This window comes from Poecilia reticulata, chromosome 18 (assembly GCF_904066995.2).
Source record: "Poecilia reticulata chromosome 18, P_reticulata-male-v2, whole genome shotgun sequence".
Taxonomy (NCBI): Eukaryota; Metazoa; Chordata; class Actinopteri; order Cyprinodontiformes; family Poeciliidae; genus Poecilia; species Poecilia reticulata.
The window spans coordinates 2,113,201-2,128,407 of NC_088847.1; the positions used below are offsets into that span (position 1 = coordinate 2,113,201).

Sequence of the window (15,207 nt, forward strand, 5' to 3'; positions counted from 1 at the left end):
ACATAATTTAAACAAATATGTAAAAGAAATAAAATAAAAAAATTATAAAGGTTACATACTGCTTCTTTAAAATATTTCTCCACTTCAGTTGTCAGAAAGAGGATTTAACCTGAAATGTCAATCTGTAGATGACATAGTGCAGGGAAATAATTTTGTGATTCTGATAATAAACAGTTTTTATTTTCTTTCCCTACATTGTACAACTAACATGTGCATAGTTGTGCACAACATCAATTGATGTTAACTAGTGAGGGAGTCCCACAATCAGAGCAACTGAGGATCGATATTGTTAAACCATACATTTTCCTGAATATTATATATAAACCCGTATCTCACCTTAACCCTTTAACTGCCCGCTCAACCATTTGGTTGAGCACATTTTGGGTCTCTATATCTCAATATGAGGAGTGCCTAACTTAGCTTAATTTCATTAATGTTTAACTCTTTTCTGTACTAAAAGTTATTGACATACCAAATATATTACTCAGATTTATCTGTAAAATAACCTCTGCATCATTTTCTTGTAAAATATTCAAAATAGACGATAAAATAAAACGGAACAACCCCAGCAGAAACAATTCCAGTGATCACCAGCTGTTTGCACCCTTTATCCATCACGTGTGATGTAACATTGCGAGATACGTTCATTCCTCCTTTGACATAAGCTAAAAACATGCTAACAGCTAGCTGCACCCATTCCGCTTTAGACACTAAACTATGTATCTTGCTTTTGTCATCTTTAGCTATTCTATTAATGAAATGGCATCTTCAGGGACCCCTTGGCAACGAAAAACCTGCCTTAAATCCAACATGTTCTTCCAGAAAGTTTGTTGTCCACCTGCAAACTTTCTTTTTTACTTTCTTTCTAACTTACATCTTGGTCATTGAAGCTGGTTCCTCCCAGGTACCCATCTGCTTTAAAATTTGAATTTTGAGAATAAAAGAATTCTGAGATTCTGACAGGAAAAAGTTAGAATTCTGAGATTGAAGTCAGAATTCTTTTTTTTTTTCAGTGACCCTAATCATCTAATGCAGATGAAGTCTGTGTTCTGTCTGAGAACAGATACATATACCATTGATACTCCAGAGGTTTCTGTTTTTCCTTCTCTAACCCACAGAGTGGGCTAGTTCTGAAGCTAAAACTGCTCAGCTGTGTGTTAACGTTTACAAAAAAAGAGATTTGAGCCTGAGAGGGAATGGTCTGCATAAAATGTGGTCCACTCAGCCTGGTGGCAGGGAGGTAAATCACTGAGTGTGAAAGAAGGAATCCCAGAGTTCAGCAGTGCTGCAAGGAGTTCCCAAAGCATCAGTCGGTCAGTTAAACAGAGTGAAGATCAGCAGACACAGAGGATGTCTTTAGATGGTATTAGAGCTGTTTCTTCAGTCTGGTGGCTTCCTCATGCAGTCTGTGGGATCAGCGTTTCTAGAGATGCTTTAGAGAGCAGTTTTCAGTTGAAGTGAGCCTCCATGTCCAAGTACATCTGGAAAATGTGGAGTAATGTGGAAAAGTTCAGTGTTTTTTGTCACTCATAATGCAGCAGTGTCCTCTGATGGGGACATGTTGCCATGCTGTCCAACACATTTGGAACAATGACCTATGTGTTTGAATCAGATGTGCTGTCCTCTCCGAAGACCTCCTCTCCTCCTGGTCAGGCTCAGAAACCCAACAGTTTCCTGTTTCGCACGTCTTCTCGCAGCAACGTCAAACCCACAGGTAAACACACACACGCACACCCTCCCCAGCTCTGCTCCTTCTACAGCCCCATTAAACTCCTCTTGCTTTGCTTCTGGTTAGGGACCACATTTACTCTGGGAGAGTCTGGCAGGAGTGAATCTCGCACCACTCTGCGTTCACCGAAGGAGGAGAGAAAAGACCTCACACAACTACGCAAGGTAAGCCCTACTTGCAGCACCGCTTCCACTTCTTTATGTCTTCATCTCAGACTGGTGTCTGAGATGTGACCTGATGCGGGTGCGTCAGTCAGTCTCCCAGAACAGAACCCCAGAACCCCAGAACAGGAGGAGACAGTTTCTGATTGTTCAGAGATTGGCTCAGTTTCTCATGTCCATATTGACTGACGGCTGCTGTCTGATTTATCGGTGCAGCCTAGTGTTAGCTGTCCTCCTCTTAGAAATCCTTGTTGCACATAAACATGGAGCCTAACTGTGTCCTGGCCCTCAGACCTTAGAGTCTCGACTGAAGACCAGTCTGCCAGAGGACCTGGGCGAGGCTCTGTCCAATGGAACCGTCCTCTGCCAGCTGGTCAATCAGATCCGGCCTCGCTCCGTGTCAATCATCCACATCCCCTCCCCTGCAGTGGTGAGTGCTGATCAGCCCGTTCCTGCCTCCTTCCTCTTAAACTCCACTGGAAGGGCTTAGAAAGGTGACATCAAATGTTGTTTCCTCTCCAGCCCAAACTGAGCTCAGCCAAATCTCGACTGAACGTTGAAAACTTCATCACTGCTTGTCGCAAGCTGGGAGTCCCTGAGGTAAGGATCTGTGCTGTTTTGGGATCAGTGTTTACCTTTATGGAGCAATCAGAGGAGAGGTTCATGTGCTGACAGCATCTGTCTGCCTGTCTACGTGTGTGTGTATCCCCAGGTGTGGACTGACTCTTGATATTCTCATCAGTCCTCACCTGACTGCTGCTTCACTGTTTCCTGATGTTCTAACCATGTTTCCTCCTCTGTGTGTGTGTGTGTCCAGTCTGAAGTGTGTGTGTGCTCTGATGTGCTTCTGTGCAAGCTGCCCAGTGTTCTGCGCTGTGTGACAGCCTTGCTGACTGTGGAGGAGGAGCGCCCCACCCACCACTGGGCCCCTGCATCTTCAACTTCCTCCTCCTCTTCCTCGCTGCTGTCGCCAGACTTCCTGTTGTTTTACTGCTGCGTCATGGCGCTCCTCTACGCCGCCTACTGCTGTCTGCTCACCTAGCGCAGCACCTCGGAACCCTGTAGCTGTCTCTGGAGCCATGTGAGCAGTGTGTGTGTCAAATGCACACCAAGACTGTAGAGCAGAGGCCCTCAGCTGCTCTGGCTGCAGCCATGAAGAACACTGACTGGCATGGCAGGATAGATGGGGGGACAGAGCCAGATGGAGCTGTGGTTCTGGAAAGCACGGCATGCTGGGAAAAGCGGCGAGGTGTGTCTGACACAGAGCTTTTTGGCAGCACAAAGAGAAGCTGAAACTGAGAAAACCAAATCTAACAGAGCTGCAGGAAACCCTGAACGTTGTTTAGTAGATCTATCTGAACTGATCTGATATGATCTGAGCAGTACATGCCCTCTGTGTTCAGGGCGGTTCTTTAACCGCTTCAGCTCCAGTTGAAAGCTTGATTAGAGGCAGCTCACTCTCTGATGGGTTTATTTTTCAGATTAAAGGCTGTTTGTCCTTTCCTTCCGTGCATCATTGATAAACATCCTGCAAACCCAGCATGTTCAATATTTAATTTTTCTTCTAACAGAGACAGAACGATGCAGGTCAGTTTGTTAGAGCCCTGGTGGAAATGTGTAAAAGCATCAGGATAAATGGATCTTTCATTGCAGTAGCATAAACTGACATTCTGGAGAAATCTAACTTTAATTTTGAGGACATTTATCCATTTATTAGTTGTCATCATAACAGCAACAGACCAATCATTAGTTTCGCTGGTGTAAACATTTCCTCTCAGTCTTCTCCAGTAATCTTTAACAGAGTACAGTTCTACAGACAGAGGGATAATTTCAGATCTCTGATCATTTCTCTCTCTGCTTCAGTTCAGCAGGTTGACCTTGTGTCTGCTGAACCATTTCTGTCTCCATTCGGATCATTGTTCTGTGGAAATGACTATCTCTTTTTTTTCTTCGGTGCACATTATTAAATTTTTTAATTTCAAATGTTAACTCATGATGTCATGCACTCAGTTTCCAGGCTCTGGACTACAAACAGACCCAGAACATCACAGGCCCTCCACCATGTGATTCATTGTATAGCAAAGTGTTTGTTCCTGAGAAGCTCGGTCTCATCTGACCAAAGCTCAGTCCTGCTTAAAGTTTTTGCAGAGTTCAGCAAGCTCTACATGTTAGTCAGTGATGGTAGTCCACTAACTAACTAGTGATGCCCTAACTCAACCATTACAACCTTTAGACAGCAATCTAATGGTTGCTATAGAGCTTTTGACTTGTTTCTACCTCCATCCTCATTCTGATCACTGTATGTGGTGACCAGATAAATATGGCTCCTCAAAAGACATCTGTGTCACATCATATGTATTCCCCAGGGAATCAGGAAGTCCTGAATTACTAACTACAAGTTCCCACAAACTCTGGTCAACTTAAAAAGTTACATATGTTTTAAAAAAAAAAAAAGAAGTTTAAGTTGTGTTTATATCAGCAGTTACCATAACAACTATTTGTAATTAAGACCTTTATTTTTTAAGTGACTGAATAAATGCACTGATTAAAGTGTTGATTTTTCTACATTTGTATGTGTGAGATTATGCTGCTGCAATAAAAGATGTATTAATTTGTAAGCATGTGACACATCAGGCCCCATTCATTTGTGGAGTTCTTGCAGATTATTCTGATTCTACCAGCAGTTTTAGGCTAAAGAGGTCCCAGTTTTCCATCTGATTTGATTTGTTTGAATTTTTCCATGCAGAGAAAAAGAAGATATGATATTTATGACTTACAGGTACATTTTCTTGTTGATAGATTTAAAAGTTTTTGAAAATACATAATCTGCATTCTAATAATCTGCATTCTGCATCATAATATACATATATGCACATGCATGAAGGTCATGACGAGATGTTTACCCAGATTAAGTCAGATTAATAGATAGAGCTAAAGCTCTACAACAATGACATCTACTGTGATTTTCATCTCACAGTTCCAAATTCATATTATGCCGATTAAGGCAGCTTCAAGTTGCAAAAAACTACAACTTGAGCCATGCATCTCCAGGCGTTTCAGGTGTTTCACTTGCCTTGTCTCACCTGGAAGTCAGCTGAACTCTTTGTGCCTCCAGAGGAGCTCCAGCATTTCTTCCTCAGTTTCCTGAACTGTGAATGTGATTTTTAACCCTTAGAAAAATGCAAGTTCAATGTTGGATGTGAAGTGTTGGTGTGTGCCACTGAATGTGCCAGGCAAAAAGTGCTCAACACAGATTGATTTTCTGCATGCTGTTTTACGTGGGAGCAGCAGATGTCTCTGTTGCTCCATCAGCTCCCCCCAGTCGGTACAGAGCCTTCCAGGAGGGGTGTGTGTGTGTGTGTGTGTGTGTGCGTGCGTGCGTGCGTGCGTGTGTGTGTGTGTGTGTGTGTGAGTGCGTGCGTGCGTGTGTGTGTGTGTGTGTATGAAGTCCTTGCTGTTGGCACTGGTCTGTTTGACCTGCTGACTCGTATAAATATAAACGGCTTATTAAATTATTGCATTTATTTATATTTATTTGGTTTGTATGGAAGCAGCAGAAGCTTTCTGAGGAAATTAGTTCAGAAATTCAAAATCGCAGCAGATTAATATTAAGATTAAGCTAACAGTGAAGCTTTGGTTTCCTCTTAGCTCCACATCTACCAAACCGCTAGACAGTTTCTGCAGCTTCCAGCACACAGTCACCTATCTGGTGTTTTAGCTCATATCAGGTCAGGGCCTGCAGATAAACTCACATTAGAACTCATTACCATATGGAGCTTAAAGGCAACAGTTACTGCAGGATTGTAGGAGATTTGGTCAGAACAGCTTAAACTGCAACTATTACAGAAGGATGGAACAAATTTAATGTCTGAACAGAAAAGTAAAACTAAAATGAATATTAATTTATTCTCAAAACACATCCTTTGATCATTAGCTATAGTTTATATTGATAACCAGGGTTACTGGGCGAGGTTGTGAGCAGTCAGTATTTCCCACCTGCAGTAGATGAATGGTAGAAGGTATTCTAGGTTTAGGTCCCTGCTCCATGCTTCAATCACCTCCACTGGGGTCAGTGACATGTTCTCTACTGTAGTTAAGATGCTCCTCATAACCACAACTTTCCTTTATAGCTGAGAAAATAAAGTCAAACAAATGGTGGCAGATGACCATTTTGCTTGATCAAAATTCAACCCCTTAGCTAGTGATTGACATTTTCAGCCCCTTTAAACATCTACCACCATCCACTTAACTTCTGAACCTTTCATTCAACAGTCCAGATGTTGCTGCTCTGCATGCCTTCTGAACAGGCTGTCAGGCTTCCATTGGGGATTATCTCACAAACTTCAAAATCCCCCTAATGTCCACCCAGTGCTGCTAACACTGCGCTCCATTCATATTGAGTCATTTCTGTGTTCCAAGAAAAACCTAATTAACCAAGAAAACTGTGGGCCAGTCTGAGGTTCCTCCACAACTTCACCATCAAATGTTGTTGCAGAGCATTAAACTGCAAGTGGAAGCTAGAAGATGACCCTTTTTTTTGCCTTTTACTGGTAGTTTTTGCCTTTTACTGGTAGTGAGTTGCTCACATATAGTGACTCGCGTATAGTCAGGGTTGTCTACTGCTTCAGGGGTGTCCAGAAGCAAATAAGACACCCCTGTTTGCTTCAGGGATGTCCAAACATTTTGACATATTAGCCAAAACCAAGTATTCAAGACCAGCAAAACATTTCTATTTATTAAAAATTAAAACTTTTTTTCTGTGTCATCAAAGATAAATCACTAATTAAAAATGAGAGGTTTAGTTTTTTTCTCCTTTTTTTAAAAAACAGAGGCCTGAAATAGCCCACATTTTGGTTTTGATTTTTATTCCATTTTCCTGGTTAAGAGAAAAATACATAATGTATTCTCTAGCAACAAGTGCAGGTAGGATATTTAAAAACGGAGTACAAGGAACAGACACTACTAGAGTACAGCTTCTGTTGGAGAACATGGCAACATTGTTTGGATGCTTTGTTGTTAATCCCCCTGAAGTGCAAATCCTTCTTGGGAAAGCTGGAAGTTTGTCACCAATCCAACATTGAATAACCACAACTGCCACATGTCTAAAACCTCGTTTAGTTACAGAAGCATATTTGTATCACTTTAACTGTATTTTACTGTACAGTACTTGCTATAGTTTGAGAAACTGTTACACAGGTTGCTAACGGTAGTTAGCCTTGTGCCTGAGCTCAACCACTTTAAGAGCAGCCTCTGGAACATAAGCATTCCCAGATCTGATTCCTAACTTCCAAAGTACATTGATGGTGGTGTAGTGTTTTTTTTTTTACTTGCAGCGACATCTAGAAGATTGATTTTTAGAATTGGTTTCTCATTTTTTTCAGCTAGCTGGAGCAAATGTTAAATCTTCCTGCAGGTTATGAATCAAACATTAGAGAAGAAGAAAAGGTCCTGTATTACTGAGAATTAGAGGAAACCCAAATGAATAGACTTTCTATTCTCATCATTCTAATTTATCCATCCATCCATTTTCTTACACCCTTGTCCCTCAGTGGGGTCGGGAGGGTTGCTGGTGCCCATCTCCAGCTAGTGTACCGGGCGAGAGGCGGGGTACTCCCTGGACGGGTCGCCGGTCTGTCGCAGGGCAAACACAGAGACACACAGGACACACAACCATGCACACACATTCTCACCTAGGGACAATTTGGAGAGGCCAATTAACCTAACAGTCATGTTTTTGGACTGTGGGAGGAAACCGGAGTACCCGGAGAAAACCCACGCATGCACAGGGAGAACATGCAAACTCCATGCAGAAAGACCAGGGCCGGGAATCGAACCCAGAACCTTCTTGCTGCAAGGCAACAGCTCTACCAACTGCGCCACTGTGCAGCCCTCATTCTAATTTATTATTTTTTATTTTTTTTTGCAATATTTAATTTTTAATGCTTATTGATTGATTGATGGTATCGTATAACTGGTTTAACAGTTATACGAGTTCTGAGAAAGATCACAACTTCCCTTCTGTTTTATTAATCTGCAGTTATGAGAATGATTTCAGTTCAAATGTATATTTTGAGTGAAAACTGGATTTGCAGTAATTCCTTCACTGGCTTAGACCAAGCTATATTTCTACATTTGTTAGTGAAACAGAAATATTGTATTTTATATTTACATAACACTTTTTGACTTTAAATGACTGTTTTCCTTTCTGCTGTAAAGAACTGATTAAAACTGAAACTTTGACCCTGTGCCAGTTTGTGCCAGCTTGCTGTCGTGCCTTTGCTTAATCAGCAGTGAAGTTTGTGTGCTCAGGGTATCTGCAGTCACCTCAGCGTCCCACTCGGCTTACAGTTGTCTCCAGCTCCTTTTATAAGCTTTTCATGGACCTTCATCAACAGACCTACAGCAAGCCAATAGCTGATGCAATGACCAGAAACAAATTGGATTCGAATTTTTTTGTTTTATTTTCCTCAGACTTGCATCTCCAAAGCCACAATGAAATAAATCAATGTGGGGTTTTTTTCACTCGTTATTTACAACTTGGTTTATTACAGTAGAAATGTCTGTAAAACTGAGTGCTGAGCTGGATGTGGGGCCGGGGGGACAGATACCCTGAAGTGAATCCTGTCTGTTCTGTGCGTCACCTCCTTTAAAAGCTCCTGTGTGCTCTCCAAACAGTAGGCTTCTCATCTCCTGGCCAGAGTTTGAGCAGGTGAGTGTGCTGAGCCAAGGTCAGAGGAAAGGTCGAACTCAGCCCTCAGGTTTGTACTGCTGCTGTCTTCGCGTCAGTCTGCCTGCTTCACATGTCATTGTGTGTGTGCGGGGCGGGGGGTTTGTACAGCTAACAAGCTAACAAATGCTGATTCCAGGAACACATGAAGTCTGATCATCTATGCAGTACACCAGTTTAGATGAAAGCTATGGCCAAACTAACTTTGGTTAATGGACATATTTGATGGAACAAACATGTCCATTATATGATGATCCTCAAAGGCTACTCTTAGAATATTTAGTCTGAAGCAAACGGGGAGTTCAGACTGATCAGATCCTGTTTTCTCCTTCAGTGTAGTGAATCAAATGTTACAGCTCTAAGAGAAAGGGTGTGTGGGGGAGGGAGCGATACCCCCTCCCAGACAGTCATGTTCATATCATACAAAAACACAGAGTTATCTTCAATAAAGACAAAAATGTAAAAATAAATAAATACAAAAGTATAAATTTTTTGTGGGTGCCACTTTGCTGCTGTAGTCAGAGTTGCTAACAAAATTGGCATGGGCCAGACAAGGCCATAAAAGAGCACCTCTCTCTTGTAAGAATTGGAAGATTAAAGTCTTATTTTAACTCTGTTCATATTTTTCTAATTTTATCTTAATATGACCTAAAATGCTGTTGTAATATTTTTTTCTACTGGTCTGACCCTCCGACGACGATTTTCTGTAGGCGCCACTGGCAACAGCAGCAAAGTGGCAGGTGGGGAATAATCATACAGATGAGTGATATTCATTAAATATAGGTAAAATTTACAATTGCAGTTATTAAACTAGCATAATGTTATGCAGATCTGGAGAAATATGCAAAAAGGGAAGAATAAGAAAAACTACTGTAATTTCCAGACTATAAATCACTACTTTTTCCATATACTTTGAAAGAAGCAATGCATGTTATTGATGCAGCACTGTGCAACATCCTGGATCAGCATGTGTCGGTCAAACCTGAGACAGGATCCCAGTCTGGTCTAAACGCCCAGAAGGTCGTCCGGATCATGTTCATATTCAGATTGTCTGTGCTCGTCCAATCAGAATCAGTGTTGTTGCTACAGAATATAAACAAATCCCAGATGACGAGCTGTTCCTTGTGGGTTCAGAGGAAGTTATGGCGAACTAAGGACGGACCTCAGGAGTGAGACGTGTCCTCATTAGCCTTTTCCCATCACACTGGCTAACACGGCGCTGCATGTTGCCGGAACGCCTGCGTTGAGAAAGAAACGCTGTAATTATTGCGCCAACCAGAAATTTCTCATCCAAGTTGCTCTGTTTTTCCACGTATCTGAGTGAACGCGTAGTTCCCCCTCCCCTCCATCCCCGTCCGCCTGTGCTTGTTTCAGAGGGAAGTGGGAGTAAGATTCATTTAATGGCTTCTCATGTCAAACCTGCAGGTGATAAACACTCACATTTGACAGCTGGCTTTGGTATTCAGTGTGTACCAGATTGAAATGGCATGTTTTCATGCAGATTGCCACAGAGTTTATTTTTTAACGCATTAACTTCCCCGTGCTCTTTATATCTAAACCCCAGCTAGATGCGTCAGGCTGCAGAGTAGTTCAATCAGAGGTATTCTGTTATGAAAATGAGTCCAGGAGCCAGATGCAGAATGATGCTCAGTCAACAAATTTCCTTCCACATGCAAAATGGAAACTGGGATGCATTCACCTGACGCTTTACCTTGCTTTGAAAGGGATTTATTTTCAATTCAGCTTATTTAGCGCCAATTCACAAAAATTCCCAGAAAATAAGCTACAGCAACCGAGCTTATTACAAAAACGTAATATAAAGTGTCTATCACTGGCTCTACCCTTAATGTGTTTTTGTAATAAGCTGAGCTTATTACAAAAAGCTCAGCTCACTGATAAGTCTCTTTATATTATGTTTTTGTAATGAGCTCAGCTGCTGTAGCAATTTATTTTAACAAAATTTAATAAAGACAGATCCTACTTCTGGGACTTAAAGAGTCAATTCTTTGAAACCAGATACAAAAAGTCGCTTAGCAAGTCCATCGTTCATTTCAAATTAAACAAAACAAAGTCTAGAAATCAGTTTAGAGTTCCGTACTTATTATGACCTCGGAAACTTAAATCAGTGCCAGATTTTTCCATCTGGGTAGGACTCCAACAGTTCCTACAATAAATGATTGCGACATTTAAAATCATTATAGAGAACCATAACAATTGATGGCATATAAAGCATGCTGGGAAATAAACCCACTTGTACTATGTTCTAGGTGTTGAAGCCGTAGTTTTCTAGCCACTGCTAGAAAACTAGCTGAAGTGTAGCACTTGAGATGGATGAAATATTTGTGCTGCTCTAAAACTAATCTGCTTCCTGAAAAATGACAAATTCTCTGTTGCAGTTCAGATATCGACAGCTTAACAAAAACCCACTTTGAACCTATTTAAAACGTAATGTTTAAAATTATTAAAATTATATTAAATTAATTTTAAAAATAATTCTTTTGGTGACTACATTATTCAGCCTATGCTCTTTGCTACAGAAGTAATAATGTAGTTGTTTGACATTTGATGTCACCTTGGTTTTCATAGAGCTGTTCTCATTGGCTCTATCTGTGTGGATTTTAGTTGCTTCAGTCCTTGATTTTATTTTTTTGCCTTTGTTAAAATATTTACATTTTTGTTGCATAGTAGCATCTGCCTGCACAAGAAGCACATGATTTTATACAGAAATGGTAGGGAAAGGAGAGTTTATATTTCCTGATAAAAATTGTAGTGAATAATTCAGTTACATATGAATTCAACTGAACAATTATGCAGCTCATTTAATAAAAAAAAATCAGAGCAATAATGTTTTATAAAGTTTACAAATAAAAATGGGAACAACATCTCAACCTGTGTGCAGGTTGGGATATTCTGTGAACCATAAAGCCATGCAGTTTATGGTTCGCAGAATATAAGTCACATCTAAAATTATTCAGAGTTTAACTTTCAAAATTCTTATTGCATGCGATGGATGGTAGTTGGACACATATAAAATTCATTTTCATCTGTTGTAATGATACCATTATGCTCTATTGTTTCAGAGGGAAGTGGGAGTAAGATTAATTTAATGTTATGCAATGAGTAAGATTAATTTCATGTTATAGGATGACCCTGGATTCTAATCAGGCTCATCCTATATTCTGATGGAACTATGGTTTCACAGTGTGGACTGACTACATGTTAACATTCAGATTAGAGACAGACGTAGCAGAGAAAACACCATTTGCTCTAATTCTGCTGCACATTTTTTACCTTAACCAATTTCATCTTTTGAAAATATATTTTTATAAACGGAACAAAAAGCCCCCCAGAATTCAGATTTTTTTCTTCTCTCAGCGATCCGACTCCCTGGTTTCTCATGTTGCCAGCCACGTCAGTCAAATCTGATCAAACCGAGAGAGTCCCACAGGAGCAGACTGATGTAGATTTTGACAGTTGGCCTATTAATAAATAAGTGTGGATGTTTACTACAAAGCTGTGATGATATTAATTAAATCATGAATTATTAATTTTGCTGAGAAGCAGGAGTTTTGAGTAATGTGGCTACTTTTCAATCCTCAGCAAATTCAGGAACCCACTGCATGTTTTACATACACATGTTTACTATTGTATCCCCGGCAGGACTCCTTGTGTTCACCACAGCTCATCCTGGAGGATGAGGGCCTGAGCCGGCTGGCCCAGACTGTCCAGGTGCTGCTGGAATTGGCAGATGGCTCCCGCGGGGCCCCTAAGCAGGAAACATTGACTGCTGCTGGCTCTACTCAGAGCCAATAGCTGTATCAGTGAAAAGTGACGTCATTCAACAGCCAGCCCATAATGTGTTTCATCTTAAAACCTTTTATACATTCCAGTAACTTTGTCAGTGATAAATCCATCTGCAAACACATGATGAACTATGAAATAAATCTAAACAGATCAAAGTATGGCGTCTCATTTCATATGGATCAGAGATAAGATTCTTATGTCTGTATTGTAATGTTGGGGGACAGAGTGATGTTTATGTCAATGAAAAACGAATCATCCTCATCACACATAATTATACAATCTGAGCCCAAATCCATATGTTTAACTCTATGTTTGCGTTATGTGAATACATCAGAACACCTGGAGATTTTTTTTGTGTGCAATATAAGCTTAAGAAGGCAAAACAGTTTTCATTTTGGTGATTTTCGTCTGGATCAGATTTGATTGATTTGCTGTTTGAAGCTGATCTCTGTAACTGGCCCAAAAGCTTAAAGTCTGACCAAACCTTTCAGAACAGTGACTGTGGCTCTGTGGGAAGAGTAGTCGTCTTGTGGTCGGAAGGTTGTAGGCTCAATTCCAGCTTCCTTCTGCCATATGTTGATGTACCCTTGGGCAAGGCACCCAAATTGTCTGCGTATTGGTGTATAAATGTGAGTGTGAATGGGTGAATGTGACTCTAGTGTAAAGTGCTTTGAGTGGTCAAAATGATTGGAAAAGTTCAGTCCATTTACAATAACAGTGAGTTTGAGCTGAAGGAGTCACAAGCTTCACCACGTGAAAAGTGGAATTTTAAACAGCTATTGATACCTAGTAATGCCATGTGCATGGAGATTGAGGGCCATCAGCAAGAGTATCAATATAAATAAACAGATCAGGATCTGCCACATTCATGCAGAACAGTTTCTGTAATGGTCACACTAAGCTCAGCTTAGGCATATTTCCAACAAAAGAAAATATGCAAACTAACTTTTTTTAACAGAACATAGGGAAAAAAGCATTTTAACTGTGACTAGATCTTTCCAGAAGTAAATGCTCTGATTAATTTCTTCTAAAGGGGCAATATTATGTATTTCCCATGCACATTGGAAAATGTGCCTGGCAGTATCACATAATATGTTAACTTCAGTCGTTATTTGACATTTATAGCATTTTTATGTGACTTGAAAGAAACATTAGTTTGTAATTTAATACCTTGAAATTGGGCCTCTTGTCTCTTTAAAGACTCCGAAACTTCACCTTCAGGAAGTCACAACATGGTTCCTCTATTAACCCTTTAGCAACGTTTTACAAGTGTTGCACTGAGAAGTGACTCATATGAGCTCAGTTGATGGACAGCACCACCAGGTGTTTGCTAAATGCTACTAGCGAGTCTGAAAGAGCTGAGTGTGAGTTGCATGGGAGGGCTAGTCTGTGAAGGTTGGGAACTGCAGCTCTGAGGAGGAGCTGCGCTTAGAAGGCAGAGCTTGGTCCACCCAGGTGTTTTGTACAGCTGAATGGAAATTGAAGGATTTTTAAAACATGCATAAAAGAATCAAGGTAACACTTTGTTTGTTTTTGATAATGAATAACATAACACAATGAAAAGCTAAAAAGTCAAACACAGAAATGTGCAACAACAACGAGTTTATGCCTGAGCATGGTAAAGTTCTAAATATATATTTCAGCACTAGTGGAGATGTTGAATGGAAGTTACAACTGAGAGGCAAAAACCTGAGCTACATCTGTACAGCTGCTCATAGGTTAGTCTTTTTGGCTGTACAGATTGAATAGCTCTTCTAAAATAAGACGTTAAAAGATAAGTCAAATATAACAAATATACTTCATGGCTTATTGTGGCGCTTACTGGGCAACCATGTGAAACAGGGGAAGTTATTGTGCTAACCTCCATCAGTCATTCCACACAGGCTCTCTATTCCACCTCCAACAGTTACGGTCGTCATCACTTCATTCATCTGCATTGCCTTTAATCACAAGCCAATTAGCACCACGGCCTAATTGGCCATCATGTTAATTGTCCGATCATACTCTGCCTTGGAGGACTGTCTGGTGATAAGACTCCTAATGAATGCGTTGAAATGGGATCTGCCTCATTCTGTTCACGCCGAGGGAGGCTGAGCAGGCACTGACGAGACAGTCTGACATTTGTGAGGTGTAATTGAAAGTGGGAATGAAACCCCACGCTTCAACATGCACTAGGCGCCGTGTCGTCCTGCTTCATTTCTATGCATGTGGACAGAGGAAAATCTGTTTTTAACTCCCTCTCTGGAGCCTCAAGAAACAACCATCTGTCATTTCTCAACAACAGAGGGTCCAGACCCTCTGGACGGAGCAGGTGGTGTAGGACTAGGCGTTGGTTTTTACCAGGTTACTGTAATGTCATAATTATTTGTTTCACTGATTACTAAGAATCATATACATATCCTTTGTAAACAAAAATCCACATTAGTGTAATGAAACCAAAAGCCTCCAAGTAAAAGATTTTAATCCCTGTGGCAGAACAAGGCTATCCTACAGTAGCATAATCCTTTAAAACTATGGAATAATAGACTATTTTCTTTCAGATGCTTTATCTTTATATTTTCAGATGAAGCAAAGGAGTTACGCAATTACAAATCAAAGAATTTCAATTCGGCATGTATAATAATGAACCTTCCGTCAAAGTGTGTGTAAATATATGCACACTTTTTCCCTGGCATGAAAATGTGCGGCAGCCACGCAAACTTTTTCTGTGAACAATATCAAACTACAAAGGGCCAAAAATTCACCTAAATACACTGAAATCTGACTACATTCAGAGTTTTTTAGAC

General features: G+C 40.6%; 1 protein-coding gene across 3 annotated transcripts in view; it reads left to right on the plus strand.

Moving 5' to 3' along the window:
• The window catches only part of lrch4 (leucine-rich repeats and calponin homology (CH) domain containing 4), a 79,219-nt gene extending 66,643 nt beyond the window's left edge, over window positions 1–12,576 (plus strand). For 2 of the 3 annotated variants that reach the window (XM_008434911.3, XM_008434914.3), the window contains exons 14-18: window positions 1,613–1,714; window positions 1,796–1,893; window positions 2,183–2,320; window positions 2,413–2,490; window positions 2,708–8,135. In XM_008434911.3, the coding sequence (XP_008433133.1) occupies window positions 1,613–1,714; window positions 1,796–1,893; window positions 2,183–2,320; window positions 2,413–2,490; window positions 2,708–2,932 (641 nt within the window). In that variant the 3' untranslated portion in view covers window positions 2,933–8,135. Of the gene's footprint in view, window positions 1–1,612; window positions 1,715–1,795; window positions 1,894–2,182; window positions 2,321–2,412; window positions 2,491–2,707; window positions 8,136–12,277 lie in introns of those variants that run through there. The other variant, XM_008434913.3, reaches the window with a different exon arrangement.
• The last annotated feature ends 2,631 nt before the right edge of the window (window positions 12,577–15,207 follow it).